This window comes from Ranitomeya imitator, chromosome 2, assembly GCF_032444005.1.
Source record: "Ranitomeya imitator isolate aRanImi1 chromosome 2, aRanImi1.pri, whole genome shotgun sequence".
Taxonomy (NCBI): domain Eukaryota; kingdom Metazoa; phylum Chordata; class Amphibia; order Anura; family Dendrobatidae; genus Ranitomeya; species Ranitomeya imitator.
Window position 1 is genome coordinate 427,423,869 of NC_091283.1, and position 21,259 is coordinate 427,445,127.

Below are 21,259 nucleotides of genomic sequence, written 5' to 3' on the forward strand. Positions count from 1 at the left end.
CATGAATAATGTCCACAGATACATCACACATACAGTATATTCACATCTCTCGGACTAGAACATCTGCTTCCTGCAGCCGGCAACGTGTAATTGGTAAATTGTGAGCTGATTATTTTGGCCCAACAGCAAATTTAGGTAAAAATAAAAAGGGTAACTGTAATGAGCCCTATAAAAATAGATTAGATCAGAGACTCACATTCTAAAGGCAATTAAAGCAGAGGATTATTAGTAGGCTATTAAAGTGACAGCACAGAACTGGGAGGAAGGACGTCATCGCCACCTAGTGGAGAAATCAAACTTTAAAATGTCCAATGCACGGTTAGAATAGTGAACACAACACTACAGTGGCATGCCATAGTCAGAAGAATATGCAAATAGCCTCTTCAGAAGGAAGATGACGACCCCTAGCACCACCTTTTGGTTGTAGCAATCTTAAAAGTCAATACTGACCCTTTAAGGAGCCTTTCCACATGACTTAGGATAAGAAGCCAAACCAGCATCTTAGTTTGCAGGCATGTGTTTGCTCATAGTGCAGAGCAGAGGATCTTATTTGGCTAGATAAGAGGCCTCTGACTGAGGGTCTAAGGAAGAACATTTCTCCTTGCTTAGTGTGCCAAGAGACTATCTGTATATCTACATTTTCAGAGGAGCATTGCATGGCCTATATGTCTCCTTACACCAAGTTGACACTCTATGCAAGGAGAAACAGTCCCCTTAGACTCTCTCAGTGGCCTTTCACCTGTTTCAGGAAGATTCCCCTCCTCAATGCAAAACAGTTCTGATTTGACTAGGTGACAGACCCCTGATTGAGGGTCCAAGGGGGAAGCCTTTTCCTTGCAGAGCATTTGCATATTTAAATTTCCAGAGGAGCATTGCATGGTCTAGAACTCTCCTTACATCGGCTTGGCACTCTACGCAAGTAGAAACATTCCCCCTTAGACCTTCAGTCAGAAGTTTCTCACCTAGCCAAAAAACAGATCTCTTGGTTTGCACTGAGGAGGAGCAACACCCCAAAACACAAATAGAGTTTCCGATTTGTCTTCTTAAGTCATGTGCCAAGGCTCATAAAAGGGTTAATATTGAGTTATAGGATTGCTACCTCTTATAGGTGGGGCCGGAGATCAAGTCCACTTTCTTTACAAGATGCTATTTGCATAATTAAATTCCCCAAGGATTAGTGCAAGGCCTATAAGTCTCCTTACACAGGCTTGGCACTCTCTGCTACGAGAAATGTTCCCCTTATGACAGTCAGAAAAAATGACATCATTTTAGAAGATAAGTCACTGTCTGTCTAAATCGAGGAGCAGTGGTGGGGTGTTGTCTTTTGCAGCAACTATTACCTCCCCTGTATGGCCCAAATCACAGAGAAACCCTCTCATTGCAAAAAAAATGCAGCTACTTTCTTATATACAGTATAGTACCTTGTGCTTCCTTTCCCTTTTTCTAAGATCTCCGCTTGCTGTCATTGAATATCTTTATTCTTGATCACATCCTGAATTAGTCCTTCTCACACTGCTGAGTTTTTGCTACAGTTTTACTGTGTAGAACGTGAGCTGAACACATCAGCTGCACAAGTCTCTCTTTTGTCTCAATAGTTTTTCTACAGCATATTCGTGCAGGCAAACCCTCTGGAGTCCAAGATACTAAATATTCTCTAGACTGAATACATAAATGTTTGGCTGTAAGAAGTGACCCGAATGGTTGTAAAAAAAATCAGTTTTGATTCACTGAGAGGTAGCAGAGAGAAGAAAGTTGGAGAACTTTTCATGATGCTCAATTTAAAAAAAAGGAAATAAAATTCATCCTCCTCAAGTGCACATCGAAACAGAGAATCCAGTGACTCCAGAAAATAATGACAACTACATGAAAAATATAAAATCAAATTTAATATGGAGATTTCTCCAAATTTACAAATAAAAACATCCGATACAACATCGTTGGCCACCACCAGGGGGCACTATGTCTAGAAGCCAGAGAGCTGCACAGATAATTCCGACAGTCTGTGCTGAACCTGAGCAATGACGATACCTGCAGCAACACCCAAAGGAGTAACTATAATAGGTGCAGGGGTTGATATCACACCTGAGCCCGGAAAGTCCCTAAAGATCCCTTTGGCCCATATTAAAAGATCATTACTACGAAAGGCCTTAGATAGTTGGGGTCCCTGTTGTAGATTTTGCATCGGGGCCTACAAGCTTCAAGTAACGCCACTGGCAACACCGTACTACTAGGTGGCAATTCTCAGAGCAGTATATAACTATATAGCACTAATACCACCGTCTAGGAAGAACCGCAAGTAAAGTTGACCGTACTGGTACATGGTGGACATCGCCAGAGCCTACAGTATTCAGGCTGCAGCTATAAAGCACCATGTCCACCGTGGCATCAAAGGCACCAGCATCCATGTCTGACCTCTGTTATTAGAGGCTGCTGGAGGTGCTGGAGTCAGATGTGGTGGATTGCTCCATTTTTCTGTAGCGATGACAAGATGATTGACTCTTCTGCCCTAATATTTCCGATGTCTGACTTCTGGCAAGAAATCTGGAAAAGAAAAAAGTCAGAATAATAAATGCCACAGAGATATAATGGTATCCTATCGGGTGACACAGTGGCTGTTTTTTGCCATTTCATTCCATTAACCATGTACAGTCATGGCCAAGAGTTTTGAGATTGACATAAATTTTGGTTTTCGCACAGTTTACTGCTTCAGTGTTTATCGATCTTTTAGTTGGATGTTTTTCTGGTTACTGAAGTACAATTATCAGCTTCTGGGCCAAATCCTGACTGAAGACCCATTACATTCTAGTCTCACCAGTGCTTGGAGCTTATCAAAATGATAACTAAGGGCTCAGTGCACAAAGCATTGACATTTTGGGCCCACTGCCCAGAAACTCCCCAGATCTCATTCCAATAGCAGGGGTCCCCAACTCCAGTCCTCAAGGCCCACCAACAGGTCATGTTTTCAGGATTTCCTTTGCATTGCACAGGTGATGCAATTATTACCTGGGCAAGATTAAGGAAATCCTGAAAACATGACATGTTGGTGGGCCTTGAGGACTGGAGTTGGGGACCCCTGTAATAGAGAACCTGTGGTCAGTCCTCAAAAAGCAGACAGACAAAACAGAAATTGTGATAAACTCCAAGAATGGGCGGTCATCAGCCAGCATTTGGCCCAGAAGTGGATATCCGGCTGCCAGGGTGAAGAGCAGTAGTCTAGAAAAATAAGCGACAACACGTTTATATTGTGTCTTTACCTAAACTTCATGAATTTGACAAAAGAAAGTGTTAAAACTTATGAAATGTTGACAATTGTACTTCAGTAACCAGAGAAACATCTAACTAAAAGATTTACGTACACCGAAGCAGCAAACTGTGAGAAAAACAAGACTCGTAGATAGTAAGTTCTTGGAGTCAGGGTTTTGCTTCCATTCTACCATTATTTCCAATAATGGTTTTCTGCAGAGCGGAAGAACTAATGAGGCTTGACAGCAGGATTGAGGCCTCTTGAGTCCTGTATGTACAGTATTATATACAGTATAGATAGATATCATACTTAGACGATTATTAAGAGGCTCGGGAAGCAGCTGCGGAGCAGGTGCTTGTCTTTCACGCCCCGACACGCTACATGGAGGTGGGAGTCCTGGATGGGTGTGTGGGCTTCATCTATGGGAGTACTACTCACTTGCAGGTCACATGATATCTTGGTTGGCCAGAATCAAATGGTGAAAAGTTCAATGAGTGAGACCACCAATCAAACGTAAACAGTCTTTTACTGAACATCAACTTGGTGGGAGCTGCGCATGTATAATAGATAGCGGTTTCAAAAACGTTTCTTTAAGAACATTGCGCATGAAGATGCTCTGTCTAACTTTCCTTCTCTAGGCTCGCTGGTTTCTGCCTCAACTAATTCTTCTCTCTTCACCCTAACCCAGCACAATACTTCGGGAGCTTTCCTAGTTCTCACTAACGGTACCACAGTCCAGTACATGGGAGTCCTGCACATCAGCAACCGGTTCCATGTCCTTTTTGCCTCAACTAAGCTACGACCCACCTCTTCTGACAAGCCTACAATCTGCAGTGATCCTTAGTCTGCTGAACCACCGCACGACCAGCTCTATCCTCTCCCAGTGTATCCTCACCCATCCCCTGCAGACTGTGAACCCTCGCGGGCAGAGTCCTCCCTGCTTCTGTACCTGTTAGTGCCTTGTATTGCTCAGGTTTATTGTGCTTGTCTATATTTGCCCCTTCTCACATGTAAAGCGCCATGGAATAAATGGCGCTATATAAATGTATAATAATAATAATTGCCACTATGGTCTTACATTAGTTTCTCTGTTTGCTGATACCTTAGAACTGACACCCAGGACGCTCTCTTTGGCTCACGTTCCCAGTTTTGTCCTGGCCCATTCCCATTACCTCTTTAACTTGTGAACTCAGGGCCATACTGCTAGGTGTCCTGTCAAAGGACCCATCTCTAGTCAACCACTCTGTCCTTCAATCACTTCTACTCAGGATCGGACTATCCACTGCTTTAGTCTCCACACCACTCGGACACCCACGTCACGCAGCTCTGCTGACTGGTCAGACCTTAGGTCTGCTTCTACTACCTGCTGAGCCCTATCTGACGTCATGACAGGAAACTGTTTCTGTCCCTTCACTATAGCCCCCCCTACTCTGGGCTAGCCCCAGTTATTAACTTTCCCTACGGCATGGCAGTTTACAACACCAACACTAATAACGCACGTCACAATACACATTACAACAATACGCATGTCTTCAAGGGGGAACGTAGGCAGTATATCCATCTCCTTACACCTCCATCCCACTGCCAAGCCTCATTAGTTCTCCTGCACTGCAGATATTTTCCATGGCTGCTCCACGCCAATGAGCTGCAGGCCTTTGTGGTCGGGTGCACAGCTGCCACCTCTACCCAAAAGCCAAGACCCCAAGACAATGGAAAAAAAGCTAAATGATTTGAAGAAAAGATTTGTGAACTTACAGGAATGAGGCTGCCATAATCACTGAGGATTTGTGAGCATTAAAACCAGAAACCAGGAACCATGCAGCAATCAGGCGCCCTCGCTCTAAATCAATGGCTCCGCTGTAATTATGTGCGGTTCTTTCTAACATTTTCCACAGATGGCATCAAACAGAAACAAAACCGAAAAAAAATAGAAAGTGCACAGATCTATGTAGATCTCACAAAGGGTATGGCTCAGCCAAAGGGTTCCCAGAGAAGGGTCACAGGGCTAAAAACTAGACTGCATGGAAGAAGCAATGGGAAAAGCCATTTATGAAATAATGATGGCTGACAACTGTCTCATGCGGGATGGGAGGGGCTTGTACTAACAGATGTGACCAGCGGGATGGGAGGCGCTTGTACTGACAGCTGTGACCAGCGGGATGGGAGGCGCTTGTACTGACAGCTGTGACCAGCGAGATGGGAGGCGCTTGTACTGACAGCTGTGACCAGCGGGATGGGAGGCGCTTGTACTGACAGCTGTGACCATTGGCAAGGGCTTATACTGACAGCTGTAACCAGTGGGATGGGAGGCGCTTGTACTGACAGCTGTGACCAGCGGGATGGGAGCCGCTTGTACTGACAGCTGTGACCAGCGGGATGGGAGGCGCTTGTACTGACAGCTGTGACCAGCGGGATGGGAGCCGCTTGTACTGACAGCTGTGACCAGCGGGATGGGAGCCGCTTGTACTGACAGCTGTGACCAGCGGGATGGGAGCCGCTTGTACTGACAGCTGTGACCAGCGGGATGGGAGGCGCTTGTACTGACAGCTGTGACCAGCGGGATGGGAGGCGCTTGTACTGACAGCTGTGACCAGCGGGATGGGAGCCGCTTGTACTGACAGCTGTGACCAGCGGGATGGGAGCCGCTTGTACTGACAGCTGTGACCAGCGGGATGGGAGGCGCTTGTACTGACAGCTGTGACCAGCGGGATGGGAGGCGCTTGTACTGACAGCTGTGACCAGTGGGATGGGAGCCGCTTGTACTGACAGCTGTGACCAATGGCAAGGGCTTATACTGACAGCTGTAACCAGCGGGATGGGAGGCGCTTGTACTGACAGCTGTGACCAGCGGGATGGGAGCCGCTTGTACTGACAGCTGTGACCAATGGCAAGGGCTTATACTGACAGCTGTAACCAGTGGGATGGGAGGCGCTTGTACTGACAGCTGTGACCAGCGGGATGGGAGGCGCTTGTACTGACAGCTGTGACCAGCGGGATGGGAGGCGCTTGTACTGACAGCTGTAACCAGCGGGATGGGAGGCGCATGTACTGACAGCTGTGACCAGCGGGATGGGAGGCGCTTGTACTGACAGCTATGACCAGCGAGATGAGAGGCGCTTGTACTGACAGCTGTGACCAGCGGGATGGGAGGCGCTTGTACTGACAGCTGTGACCAGTGGGATGGGAGCCGCTTGTACTGACAGCTGTGACCAATGGCAAGGGCTTATACTGACAGCTGTAACCAGTGGGATGGGAGGCGCTTGTACTGACAGCTGTGACCAGCGGGATGGGAGCCGCTTGTACTGACAGCTGTGACCAGCGGGATGGGAGGCGCTTGTACTGACAGCTGTGACCAGTGGGATGGGAGCCGCTTGTACTGACAGCTGTGACCAATGGCAAGGGCTTATACTGACAGCTGTGACCAGCGGGATGGGAGGCGCTTGTACTGACAGCTGTGACCAGCGGGATGGGAGGCGCTTATACAGACAGCTGTGACCAGCGGGATGGGAGGCGCTTGTACTGACAGCTGTGACCAGCGGGATGGGAGGCGCTTGTACTGACAGCTGTGACCAGCGGGATGGGAGGCGCTTGTACTGACAGCTGTGACCAGCGAGATGGGAGGCGCTTGTACTGACAGCTGTGACCAGCGGGATGGGAGGCGCTTGTACTGACAGCTGTGACCAGTGGGATGGGAGCCGCTTGTACTGACAGCTGTGACCAATGGCAAGGGCTTATACTGACAGCTGTAACCAGTGGGATGGGAGGCGCTTGTACTGACAGCTGTGACCAGCGGGATGGGAGCCGCTTGTACTGACAGCTGTGACCAGCGGGATGGGAGGCGCTTGTACTGACAGCTGTGACCAGTGGGATGGGAGCCGCTTGTACTGACAGCTGTGACCAATGGCAAGGGCTTATACTGACAGCTGTAACCAGTGGGATGGGAGCCGCTTGTACTGACAGCTGTGACCAATGGCAAGGGCTTATACTGACAGCTGTAACCAGCGGGATGGGAGGCGCTTGTACTGACAGCTGTGACCAGCGGGATGGGAGCCGCTTGTACTGACAGCTGTGACCAGCGGGATGGGAGGCGCTTGTACTGACAGCTGTGACCAGCGGGATGGGAGGCGCTTGTACTGACAGCTGTGACCAGCGGGATGGGAGGCGCTTGTACTGACAGCTGTGACCAGCGGGATGGGAGGCGCTTGTACTGACAGCTGTGACCAGCGGGATGGGAGGCGCTTGTACTGACAGCTGTGACCAGCGGGATGGGAGGCGCTTGTACTGACAGCTGTGACCAGCGGGATGGGAGGCGCTTGTACTGACAGCTGTGACCAGCGGGATGGGAGGCGCTTGTACTGACAGCTGTGACCAGCGGGATGGGAGGCGCTTGTACTGACAGCTGTGACCAGCGGGATGGGAGGCGCTTGTACTGACAGCTGTGACCAGCGGGATGGGAGGCGCTTGTACTGACAGCTGTGACCAGCGGGATGGGAGGCGCTTGTACTGACAGCTGTGACCAGCGGGATGGGAGGCGCTTGTACTGACAGCTGTGACCAGCGGGATGGGAGGCGCTTGTACTGACAGCTGTGACCAGTGGGATGGGAGCCGCTTGTACTGACAGCTGTGACCAATGGCAAGGGCTTATACTGACAGCTGTAACCAGTGGGATGGGAGGCGCTTGTACTGACAGCTGTGACCAGTGGGATGGGAGGCGCTTGTACTGACAGCTGTGACCAGCGGGATGGGAGGCGCTTGTACTGACAGCTGTGACCAGCGGGATGGGAGGCGCTTGTACTGACAGCTGTGACCAGCGGGATGGGAGGCGCTTGTACTGACAGCTGTGACCAGCGGGATGGGAGGCGCTTGTACTGACAGCTGTGACCAGCGGGATGGGAGGCGCTTGTACTGACAGCTGTGACCAGCGGGATGGGAGGCGCTTGTACTGACAGCTGTGACCAGCGGGATGGGAGGCGCTTGTACTGACAGCTGTGACCAGCGGGATGGGAGGCGCTTGTACTGACAGCTGTGACCAGCGGGATGGGAGGCGCTTGTACTGACAGCTGTGACCAGCGGGATGGGAGGCGCTTGTACTGACAGCTGTGACCAGCGGGATGGGAGGCGCTTGTACTGACAGCTGTGACCAGTGGGATGGGAGCCGCTTGTACTGACAGCTGTGACCAATGGCAAGGGCTTATACTGACAGCTGTAACCAGTGGGATGGGAGGCGCTTGTACTGACAGCTGTGACCAGCGGGATGGGAGCCGCTTGTACTGACAGCTGTGACCAGCGGAATGGGAGGCGCTTGTACTGACAGCTGTGACCAGTGGGATGGGAGCCGCTTGTACTGACAGCTGTGACCAATGGCAAGGGCTTATACTGACAGTTGTAACCAGTGGGATGGGAGGCGCTTGTACTGACAGCTGTGACCAGCGGGATGGGAGGCGCTTGTACTGACAGCTGTGACCAGTGGGATGGGAGCCGCTTGTACTGACAGCTGTGACCAATGGCAAGGGCTTATACTGACAGCTGTAACCAGTGGGATGGGAGGCGCTTGTACTGACAGCTGTGACCAGCGGGATGGGAGCCGCTTGTACTGACAGCTGTGACCAGCGGGATGGGAGGCGCTTGTACTGACAGCTGTGACCAGCGGGATGGGAGCCGCTTGTACTGACAGCTGTGACCAATGGCAAGGGCTTATACTGACAGCTGTGACCAGCGGGATGGGAGGCGCTTGTACTGACAGCTGTGACCAGCGGGATGGGAGGCGCTTGTACTGACAGCTGTGACCAGCGGGATGGGAGGCGCTTGTACTGACAGCTGTGACCAGCGGGATGGGAGGCGCTTGTACTGACAGCTGTGACCAGCGGGATGGGTGGCGCTTGTACTGACAGCTGTGACCAGCGGGATGGGAGGCGCTTGTACTGACAGCTGTGACCAGCGGGATGGGAGGCGCTTGTACTGACAGCTGTGACCAGCGGGATGGGAGGCGCTTGTACTGACAGCTGTGACCAGCGGGATGGGAGGCGCTTGTACTGACAGCTGTGACCAGCGGGATGGGAGGCGCTTGTACTGACAGCTGTGACCAGCGGGATGGGAGGCGCTTGTACTGACAGCTGTGACCAGCGGGATGGGAGGCGCTTGTACTGACAGCTGTGACCAGCGGGATGGGAGGCGCTTGTACTGACAGCTGTGACCAGCGGGATGGGAGGCGCTTGTACTGACAGCTGTGACCAGCGGGATGGGAGGCGCTTGTACTGACAGCTGTGACCAGCGGGATGGGAGGCGCTTGTACTGACAGCTGTGACCAGCGGGATGGGAGGCGCTTGTACTGACAGCTGTGACCAGCGGGATGGGAGGCGCTTGTACTGACAGCTGTGACCAGCGGGATGGGAGGCGCTTGTACTGACAGCTGTGACCAGCGGAATGGGAGGCGCTTGTACTGACAGCTGTGACCAGTGGGATGGGAGGGGCTTGTACTGACAGCTGTGACCAGTGGGATGGGAGGGGCTTGTACTGACAGCTGTGACCAGTGAGATGGGAGGGGCTTGTACTGACAGCTGTGACCAATGGGATGGGAGGGGCTTGTACTGACAGCTGTGACCAACGGGATGGGAGGCGCTTGTACTGACAGCTGTGAACAGTGGGATGGGAGGGGCTTGTACTGACAGCTGTGACCAATGGGATGGGAGGGGCTTGTACTGACAGCTGTGACCAACGGGATGGGAGGCGCTTGTACTGACAGCTGTGACCAATGGGATGGGAGGGGCTTGTACTGACAGCTGTGACCAACGGGATGGGAGGTGCTTGTACTGACAGCTGTGAACAATGGGATGGGTTTGTACTGACTGCTATGATCAGTGAGATGGGAGTGGCTTGTAGTAGAAGCTGTGACCAGTGGAATGGGAGGGGCTTACACATACAGATGTCACCAGTGAGATTGGAGGGGCTTGGAAAAATGAAAAAATGATTGCACCTATGATCAAGTGTAATTAAAGGTAATAGGTCATCAGAAAATGACCTATCGTGTAAGTCAGGTTTTTGTGTTAAATGTATTTTTTTATAAACGTAGGCATTTTTTTTTTCAAAATCACAATCTGTGATTGTGAAAAGTCTTGCAAATTTCACACTGGCCACTAAGGATTTTTTTTTAGACTAACTTCCTATTGTTTCAGGAATCAACACATGTAACCAGCCATAATGGGCAGATCCTGACCCTATGATTTCATGTGTCTAATGAGCCTGAGCAAAAGTCATTGTAAAGAGGGAGCTGTGACAACGCCTATTGTGACTGGTGGATCCTGTATTATAAGCTGTCCTCGTCATCTAGCCTCTGCTGATAAGGAACCTGCTGAAAACTCTTCCCAAAAAGAGAGTAACTGGGAGTGGTAAAAAAAAAAAAACCTCAGTGGAAAATTGCAAGATTACTCATTTTGAAAAAAAATCTTTTAAAAATACATGACACAAAAATATGATTTACACAAAGGGTCAATTTCTGATAATAGCTTCCTTTTAAGGATAGAGATTTCTATCATATCCTTAATTCCTCGGCTAATAATCATGGTTCACCTTCTGTCTGAGAACAGCTCATCGATCTCCTGTAACGTTCTTCCTTTGGTTTCCGGAATAAATATGTAAATAAAAATTATGGCAGCGACTCCCATGATCCCGTATAGCAGGAAGGTCCAGGACAGGCCTATGGACTCTGGAAAGAAAAGACGACAGGACACAGTAAACCAATGGGACAACATGGGGGCCAATGTCACAGGCCCACCGGCCTCAACCCAACCAGTGCATATCCCCCCTTACGCGACTCTCTCTGTAACTCCCATAGACTTCATGTTACAAGCCAAAAGGCAAGCATAGCCAACTCTGCATTAGGTTTTTTGGGAGTATCGGCCATTGTGAATTAGTGGACCCTATTCTCCTTGGACCCTCATCAGATGTGTGATCTGCATTTATCAGTCATTTATGCCTTCAGTCCTAATGGGATAAACCTCCCAGTAATAGGGTAACTTATGCTAAACCTGACTGTCTGGGAATACACGTCATCTCTGCAGCCAATCACTGAGCTCAGCAGCCCGGCTGACCTGCTGAGCTCAGTGATCGGCTGCAGCGGTTAGCTGAGCTCTAGACAAAACATCACCTTTGGAGGCAAAACACTTTACATGCCAGGTAGCATTTGGGGTACAGTTTTCTAAAACCCCTTTAATAACATTTTTTCCTGATATATTTTTTGGGTGCACGCCCCAAATTACTCTTGAGGAATTGTAAAGGTTTTCTAATACAATATGATACTTTTGTCTTTTATAGGACATGCAATATAATAAAGAACTCTCAGCTCCTTCCATTTACAGAGGATCCTCCCCATTGTCAATACTCAGCTCATCTTTTATAATATTATACTTACTCAAGTTTTAGTTAAAATTGTGTGTCCTTAATGTAATGTATCATCTCCCCATCTACTGACTTTCCTGCTTTGATGATGCTTATACACAGCAACGAACCTGAACAAGCAGAGCTGCAGTGTAAAGCATGGGGGAGCAATACAACAGTAACCCAAGCCTCTGCTGAGACCATAGTGGAGGATTGCTGACCACGTCACATGAAGAGTCATTGATGATGGCGGTGTCCTGGAGCGGACACTGAATGCTGAGCAGATGAGGAGGATGCAACATAGGTTATCCCATAGTCAGCGGGATTTGGGCAGTGGGAACAGCGCTCTGTGTGACTCACCGATGACATCCAGGAAGGACATGGTGATCAGCAGGTTGGTGGCCCAGTTCAAGCTGTTACAGAAGGCAAAGGCTCGACCCCGGATTTCAGTAGGATAGATCTCACTGAGGACCAACCAGGTCACTGGTGGAAGACAGAGGGGACAAGCGGATTCATGAAAAGGGTTGTCACCTAAAATATTTTTATTCACTGGCAGCAACTCTCAAATAGGTTTTCTTGGCTTAAAAGGTTTTTTTTTCCCTGATCTTGGAAAACAACCTTTCTTACCCTCCCCTGGTCCAGCACTACGTCTCCCCTGCTGCTCCTAGTCTCTGTTATTGTTTACAGCTCTGACATCATGTAGACAGCGCTGCAGCCAATCAGTGAGCTCAGCGGTTCTGTGAGGCTTGTGCCATCTTCTTGGGCAGAGTCGCTGAGCTGATTGGCTGCAGCACCGTCGATGTGATGTCAGCGCTGCAGACAACAACAGACACTGGGAGCAGCAGTAAAGACACAGTGCTGGACCTGAGAATGGTGAATAAAGCACAGTTTGCTGTAAAAAAAAAAAAAAATACAAAAATAAAACAAAAATGGAAAACCTCTTTAAAGACCAAAGGAAATTTTGCAATTTTTAATGTGTTACACTTTACTTCACAAGTAATAACTTTGTGGAAATTGTATGTATCCCAATGAAGTTCTACTTTTTTATGCCTCTACATCTATTTCTGTATTTGTGCTGATTACATGGATACCAAATACGCCCGATCTAAAGTATATTGATGTGTGAAGACAAAGAAATTTACATTTGAAAACTGGATATTACTCTGTAGACCAGAGTATAACATATCTAATGCACATTATTAGCGTTTCCACATACCCCAATATAGACACATGCGTATAGTTAATATGGCATATATATATATATATATATATATATATATATATATATATATATATATATATATATATATATATATATATATATATATATATATATATATATATATTACAAACCAAAAGTTTGGACACCTCATTTAAAGATTTTTCTGTATTTTCATGACTATGAAAATTGTACAGTCACACTGAAGGCATCGAAACTATGAATTAACACATGTGGAATTATATACTTAACAAAAAAGTGTGAAACAACTGAAATTATGTCTTATATTCTAGGTTCTTCAAAGTAGCCACCATTTGCTTTGATGACTGCTTTGCACACTCTTGGCATTCTCTTGATGAGCTTCAAGAGGTAGTCACTGGGAATGGTTTTCACTTCACAGGTGTGCCCTGTCAGGTTTAATAAGTGGGATTTCTTGCCTTATAAATGGTTTTGGGACCATCAGTTGTGTTGTGCAGAAGTCTGGTGGATACACAGCTGATAGTCCTACTGAATAGACTGTTAAGGTACCTTCACACATAACGATATTGTTAACGATATCGTTGCTATTTGTGACGTAGCAACGATATCGTTAATGAAATCGTTCTGTGTGACAGCGACCAACGATCAGGCCCCTGCTGGGAGATCGTTGGTCGCTGAGGAAAGTCCAGAACTTTATTTCGTCGCTGGACTCCCGCTGACATCGCTGGATCGGCGTGTGTGACACCGATCCAGCGATGTCTTCACTGGTAACCAGGGTAAACATCGGGTAACTAAGCGCAGGGCCGCGCTTAGTAACCCGATGTTTACCCTGGTTACCATGCTAAAAGTAAAAAAAAACAAACACTACATACTTACCTACCGCTGTCTGTGCTCCAGCGCTGCGCTCTGCACTCCTCCTGTACTGGCTGTGAGCCGGAAAGCAGAGCGGTGACGTCACCGCTCTGCTTTCCGGCTCCCAGACAGTACAGGAGGAGAGCAGAGAAGCAGAGCGCAGCGCTGGAGGACAGACAGCTGTAGGTAAGTATGTACTGTTTGTTTTTTTTTACTTTTAGCATGGTAACCAGGGTAAACATCGGGTTACTAAGCGCGGCCCTGCGCTTAGTTACCCGATGTTTACCCTGGTTACCGGCATCGTTGGTCGCTGGAGAGCGGTCTGTGTGACTGCTCTCCAGCGACCAAACAGCGACGCTGCAGCGATCCGGATCGTTGTCGGTATCGCTGCAGCGTCGCTAAATGTGAAGGGGCCTTTAGAATTTGTATTATGGCAAGAAAAAAGCAGCTAAGTAAAGAAAAACAAGTGGCCATCATTACTTTAAGAAATGAAGGTCAGTCAGTCCGAAAAATTGGGAAAACTTTGAAAGTGTCACCAAGTGCAGTGGCAAAAACCATCAAGCGCTACAAAGAATCTGGCTCACATGAGGACCGCCCCAGGAAAGGAAGACAAAGAGTCACCTCTGCTTCTGAGGATAAGTTTATCCGAGTCACCAGCCTCAGAAATCGCAGATTAACAGCAGCTCAGATTGGAGACCAGGTCAATGCCACACAGAGTTCTAGCAGCAGACAGATCTCTACAACAACTGTTAAGAGGAGACTTTGTGCAGCAGACCTTCATGGTAAAATGGCTGCTAGGAAACCACTGCTAAGGACAGGCAACAAGCAGAAGAGACTTGTTTGGGCTAAAGAACACAAGGAATGGACATTAGACCAGTGGAAATCTGTGCTTTGGTCTGATGAGTCCAAATTTCAGATCTTTGGTTCCAACCACCGTGTCTTTGTAAAAAGGTCAACGGATGGACTCTGCATGCCTGGTTTCCACTGTGAAGCATGGAGAAGGTGTGACTGTGTGGGGATGCTTTGCTGGTGACACTGTTGGGGATTTATTCAAAATTGAAGGTATACTGAACCAGCATAGCTACCACAGCGTCTTGCAGCGGCATGCTATTCCATCTGGTTTGTGTTTATTTGGACCATCATTTATTTTTCAGCAGGACAATGACCCCAAACACACCTCCAGGCTGTGTAAGGGCTATTTAACCAAGAAGGAGAGTGATGGCGTGCTACGCCAGATGACCTGGCCTCCACCGTCACCAGACCTGAACCCCATCGAGATGGTTTGGGGTGAGCTGGACTGCAGAGTGAAGGCAAAAGGGCCAATAAGTACTAAGCATCTCTGGGAACTCCTTCAAGATTGTTGGAAGACGATTCCCGGTAACTACCTCTTAAAGCTCATCAAGAGAATGTCAAGAGTGTGCAAGGCAGTCATCAAAGCAAAAGGTGGCTACTTTAAAGAACCTAGAATATAAGACATAATTTCAGTTGTTTCACACTTTTTTGGTAAGTATATAATTCCACGTGTTAATTCATAGTTTTGATGCCTTCAGTGTGAGTGTACAATTTTCATAATCATGAAAATACAGAAAAAAGTTGTCCAAACTTGTGGTCTGTAATTATATATATATATATATATATATATATATATATATATATATATATATATATATATATCACACACACACAGACACACACACACACACTAGATGATGGCCCTATTCTAACGCATCGGGTATTCTAGAATATGCGTGTCCACGTAGTATATTGCCCAGCCACGTAGTATATTGCCAAGCGACGTAGTATATTGCCCAGTCATGTAGTATATTGCCCAGCGACGTAGTATATTGCCCAGTCACCTAGTATATTGCCCTGCAACCTAGTATATTGCCCAGCCACCTAGTATATTGCCCAGTCACCTAGTATATTGCCCAGTCACCTAGTATATTGCCCAGTCACCTAGTATATTGCCCAGTCACCTAGTATATTGCCCAGTCACCTAGTATATTGCCCAGCACAGAGCCACGTAGTATAGAGACTTAAAAAAAAAATAAACATATACTCACCTTCCGAAGGCCCGTTGGAAGTCCTGCTATACTCACCATCCGCCGCCTTTCTCGCACCTCGCCACGCTCCCGGGACCGCTCCATTGCAAGCGGCAGCTTCCGGTCCCAGGGCTGGTGCGAGCAGGACCTATGATGACGTCGCGGTCACATGACCATGACGTCACAGCAGGTCCTTGTCGCACACCAGCCCTGGGACCGGAAGCTGCCGCTTGCAATGGAGCGGTCCCAGCAGCGGAGGGCGAGTATAGCAGGTTTTTTGTTTTTTTTATGATTTTCAACATGACATATTTTTACTATTGATGCTGCATAGGCAGCATCAATAGTAAATAGTTGGGGACACACAGGGTTAATAGCAGCGATAACGGAGTGCTTTACACCGCGGTCCATTACCGCTGCCATTAACCCTGTGTGAGCGGTGAGTGGAGGGGATTACGGAGCGGGCGCCGGGCAGTGAGTGCAGGGGAGTAGGGGAGGGACTAATCGGACTGTGCCCATCACTGATTGGTCGCGGCAGCCATGACAGGCAGCTGCCGAGACCAATCAGCGAATGAATAACCGTGACAGAAGGACAGACAGACAGACGAAGTGACATATATATATATATATATATATATATATATATATACACACACACACATACATATAGATACATATAGATTCATATATATACACACAATCAATTCGTTCTGTTGCCAACGTTTTTATTTTTCTGTCGATTGAGCTGTGTGAGGACTTGTCTCTTGCTTGGTGAGCTGATTGTTTTATTGATACAATTTTGAGGTACATAAGACATTTTGTTAACTTCTTATTGTATTTTTTTAAGGATTTGTGGCAACTGAAAAAAATAAAATAATTTTTACATATTAATTTTTTCTTTTTTGTTTACCGTATCGGTTAAACAATATTAGACTTTGATAAATCGGACTTCCACTTTTAACTGGGGAAAGTTGAATAATTATATATCTTAGTAAATCTTTTTAGTTATTTAAAAAAAAAAGTTTATTTTTTTTACTCCCATTATCATAGTATGGTATTGAACCTGCACATCCCTTATACCATGTACTGCAACACAACAGTATTACAGTAAACAGAGTACACCATGGTCTGCTATAAAGCTAGGCCTATAGCTTAGCTTCACAGGAGAACCACGATAGCAGTGATGGAGACCTTTAGCTGGGTCCTGGCTGGCACAGTAGCCCATCAGTTCCCAACATCACGTTGAAGGAGCCGATGTGAGCTGGTCAACACAAGGTAACAGCACTATTTAAATGATGGTGTCAGAGATTGACAGCAACATGTAAATGGTTAACAGCAGCTTGTGTAGCTCAGCTTCAGCTTTTAGATACAGATGTCAGATGTTTCATTTAGCCGGTATCTACCTTGTGTGGATCTGGTTCAGGTTATGGGCCTGCTCCATACATGGGGACCTGCTGAATGACAGATACAATTTACGGTAATAGTAGGGGAGAACCCTTTTAAGGAAGTTTTATACACTCCAAGTCAAAGCCTGTACATGTAATTGTAGCCATGAGATTTTGTATCGCCCGTGCCAGACTTAAGAAATCCACAAATCACTTTAATTCTTACGCACTTATTTGCTTTTCACTTACTTGGTCCAAATCCAATAGAAAAAGCACTTACAAACGCCATCAAACTCAACAGAGTAATCCAATTCAAAACAGAGTAGCTGTGCAACATGCCGGCTCTGACTGATGGATCCGTGTGCTCTGTCTGCCCTCTACTGACACTGGTCACTCCGGCTGTGTGAGCGCTCACCATTCCTGTGTTAAACGCCTCAGGGTCATTCAGCTGAGCTTGAAAGGACACCGTGAGTGCATCCATGGTAGAGTTTAACGGATGAGTAGATGCATTAACTTGTGCCAAGGACTCGCAGCTTTTGTGAGAATCCAACTGGATCAGAAAATTGGCGCATCCTATTCCGGTTATGGAGATAGTCATAATAATGCCGCCGGTGATAAGTAAAACTCTCCTCCCTGCCTTGTCTGCGCAACTCATGGCCACCAGAGTAGAAAGAACCTTGACTACACCAAGCCCAACAGAGGCAAGAATGGCCGATGAATTGCTCCGGAACCCAACTGAGCGAAAAATTGTGGAGGCATAGTACAGGACATTGGGCTGGCCGGTCAATTGCTGAAATAGTACAAGCCCTACCCCTATCAAAGTCCTAGTCCTCATGTTATCCTTTGCGCGAAAGAGGTCAAAGAAAGAGTAGACTTTGTTGGATGAACAGGTCTTTAAATCTTCAGCCTCCTCAAAGTCTTGTAGCTGAATGAGTCCATTGTGGGATTCTTGATCTGAGAGATTCACCTTAGAAGCTTTGGACGGAAGAAATAAGACACTGATGAACTGTAATAAAGCTGGAGAAATTGCTAAACCGAACATATATTTCCAGCCAGACATGAAGTAGTTTACAGAGTAGGAGAGTAGAATGCCCACGGTGATGCCAGTCTCATAGAGGGACACCAGCATGCCTCGCTGGTGAGGCTGGACAATCTCAGATATGTAGATACAGCAAGCCATAGAAGAGACGGAGATGGCTAACCCAATAGTGAAACGGCCGATGACCAACCACCAGAAAGATCCAGACAGAATTAGAATGACGCTGCCACTCAGAACCACTACATTGCTGGCCAGTATAGAAGTCCGGCGACCAGAACGGTCAATCAGGAAGCCGCCCACCAGGGAAGCTGCCAGGGCCCCCACCAGTACCGCGCTGACCAGGACCTCCTGCTGAAAACAGGTGAGAAGAAACTCATTCTTCAGGTGTAGTAGAGCCCCAGAGATAATAGTGAGCTCATATCCAAAGATCAGGCCGCCCAGTAGCGACACTGTAGCCGCCAAGATGAGATGAACTGCTGGGATACCTGGAAGAAAGCCAGAGAAAATAATTAGCTGTAAGGTCAGACGACGCATAAGGTGAGGTCACACGCAACTCTCTTACTGACAGAGAGAGTGCTCCCTCTATGAAGGAGCCACTGCCAAACATCGCAGAGGGCAGCTTATCCATTAGAGAACAAAAGGATCGGCAGTCAAAAATTGGACATGCTGGATCCTTACTGCTCAGATAAGAGTTGGTGCAAATGTATCCACTGCAGAGAGAAGATTAGTAATCTGTGGCCACTGGACGGGAATTCTTAGAACCACCTCCTGGCATCGGTGGCTCTTCTTGTGACTAGTTGGACTAGGGTGACATCATCGTTGTAGCGTGATGCACCTGCACATGTGACGTTGTGCCAGGCTGGCTAACCAAAACAAGAGCGTGGATGATGTCAGCCAAGAGGAGGTTCTCATAGACCAGACCATATATCACGGTCCTTATTTGGACTGCGAATCACAGATATGTGAAGTATACTTAGGTTTATTATTTTGGGGGGAAATGTGCTGTCCTTACATGAGAAAAATGAATGGCAAGAATGGACACCAGGGCCAATGATGGATGAAAAGCAGCAACCAGTAATGAAAATGGACACTTTTTTTGTGGAAATGATAAGAAAAAAATCCCAGATATATAAGCAGGGACTAAGGCATAAGACATAATGGAATAGAAGAGCCGAGGCTGCAAAGCAAATTGTGATTGGAGTATAAAGCTGGGTCCAGACGGGTAGATCATCAGATCAGCAGTAAACGATCACCAGAAGTGACCTCACCACGATGGCAGTCAGGCATTTACATGTAAAAATTAATTAATGTATGATTGTACGACCAATTAATGGCTCATCGTTCAGGCAGGTAATGTGTCAGAAGATGACTGGTAGCGCGGGTGTGGACAGTGCCCAAAAATGCTAAGAAATGCAACGAATTAACTATTTATTAAAAGGGAAACTATTTTTTTGCCAGGTACAAAATGTTATAACGGACAATCGAGTGCTTTTGGTCATATGGTCCGATCTTTGTAAAAGTTTACACTACATAATTATCAGGCGTGAATCGTTTCACAGGACCCTGGTGCGGCGGCTACAACAGTAGTGAGTAGCTGTCGGTCCACCGGACCCACGCAAACCGCCTATCTGCTGGCATCATGTGCGCGTCACGCTGTAACGGTGACGTTGTGCTAAACCGACCAATCAGAAGAGACGTCGGGGGGTTCCCGGCAGGCAGGAGGCAGTCCCAATGGACTAACACGCTCAAGATATTTGCTTTTCTTTAGTCGTAACCGTTCATAACTTTACAATCGTCTTTTCATCTAAAATCAGCGTAAGATATGGTTTACCAGTGTGAGACGTACCCATGATGCAGTGACGGTCACCGACAGTGTTCTCGCATTGTAGGTGAAGCTGGAAAATAATCAGAATAAAAGGGACAGTGAACAAATAGCAGGAAGACCCCAGACATGACACAGAACCCGCCAGATACATCAAGTGCCTACAGGTGGGACGTCTGGGGCAGGATACAGCGACAGTGCGGAGTGTGGCTCCTCGGCACACACAGCACAATGGGGTGGAGAAGGATCTGTACCTAATGCAGGTCCAGCAGTCCCATGTAAATAAAATTAAGGCCTGCAACTTTCTAACAGACTTCTAGATCTTAATGCATCACCATTCCCAGATCTATGCTTGCGGTCAGCGAATGGGAACTGACCTGTTTACCGTCCGAGACCGAAATCCTGTACAGCCCGTAACAATGTCCCACCTGTGAGCACAGAGATGCCACACATTGTGCTGGGTGCTCAGTGACCGGCAGAGCTGGTGGTTAGGTGGCAGGTACAGGGATAAACATAGGTGAGCACTACTTACTGCAACAGGGAGGACAGAGCAGTGCGGGGAGGAGGGGAACCGGCTGCAGGAAGTGAGGAGGACGTGGCAAAGGAAAAAAAAAACTTTTCCCTTCTCTCCTCCCAAGTACAGGAATCAAAGTGTATTAACCCTTGCCTCCCTGCTCAGAAGCTTAAACTGCCCTCCCCAGGACTCCTACCCCCTGCTCGTCTTTATCCATTTCATTTTTCGTTCAAAATTTTTTATTTTTTTCTACAAAAACTGACTTTTTTACTGTTACAGAAAGCAATAACATTTTGGAAAATCTAAAGATTTCAAAAATATTCAGCTAAAAACCTTAATTCCATATTTACCCGTTGACGGGGCTCATTAGTCGCTGCTTCGCAAAGTTAGAGCGGGTGCAGACGACCGTATGTTCTCTCATCCGACAGAATCGGGTCGATTAGGAAAATGACACTGATCAGAGTTTGCTCTAAATGTAATCTGATTCTCTTGGATGCAGAAAAAAAATGTCTCCATCTTCACCATTCTGTCAGTTTGTGGAAATCGGACTGCACTCAGATGTCATCCGAGCGCAGACCGATGGTTTCTACGCACTCATTGATAGCATGGCTGAGTGCGATCCGAATATCAGATCAGACTCATGCATGCTCGAAATGGTCAGTTGGGGAATGAGTTTTCCAAAATTAGAAAACCCCTTTACAGGAGTTGCCCACTAATAGGACCACCCCTTCTCATTCTAAATGTTTGCCCCATTGAAATAATAACGCTTTATACTAACAACGTGAGGTTGTTA

General features: G+C 47.3%; 1 protein-coding gene across 2 annotated transcripts; it reads right to left on the minus strand.

Moving 5' to 3' along the window:
* Positions 1-1,864: 1,864 nt before the first annotated feature.
* SLC2A10 (solute carrier family 2 member 10) lies at positions 1,865-20,519 on the minus strand. Of its 2 annotated transcripts, none has more exons than XM_069750859.1 (6): positions 20,485-20,519; positions 19,977-20,025; positions 17,341-18,615; positions 11,978-12,100; positions 10,811-10,946; positions 1,865-2,541 (listed from the first exon to the last, which is right to left on the minus strand). In XM_069750859.1, exons 2-6 carry the CDS (start codon positions 19,978-19,980, stop codon positions 2,421-2,423), a joined length of 1,659 nt encoding a protein of 552 aa, XP_069606960.1. In that variant the 5' UTR covers positions 19,981-20,025; positions 20,485-20,519; the 3' UTR covers positions 1,865-2,420. The 2 variants fall into 2 exon arrangements, with proteins under 2 accessions (XP_069606960.1, XP_069606959.1); XM_069750858.1 differs by having other exon boundaries at positions 20,330-20,509.
* Between the last annotated feature and the right edge of the window lie 740 nt (positions 20,520-21,259).

What these genes read in the sequence shown, in the direction of transcription:
- SLC2A10 (XM_069750859.1), bottom strand. An exon ending in TTCTATTGGATTTGGACCAA is followed by an intron (nt 12,101 to 17,340) that starts GTAAGTGAAAAG and finishes GTCTTCCACCAG; the next exon opens with TGACCTGGTTGGTCCTCAGT. An exon ending in GAGCTGTTCTCAGACAGAAG is followed by an intron (nt 2,542 to 10,810) that starts GTGAACCATGAT and finishes TTTCTTTTCCAG; the next exon opens with ATTTCTTGCCAGAAGTCAGA.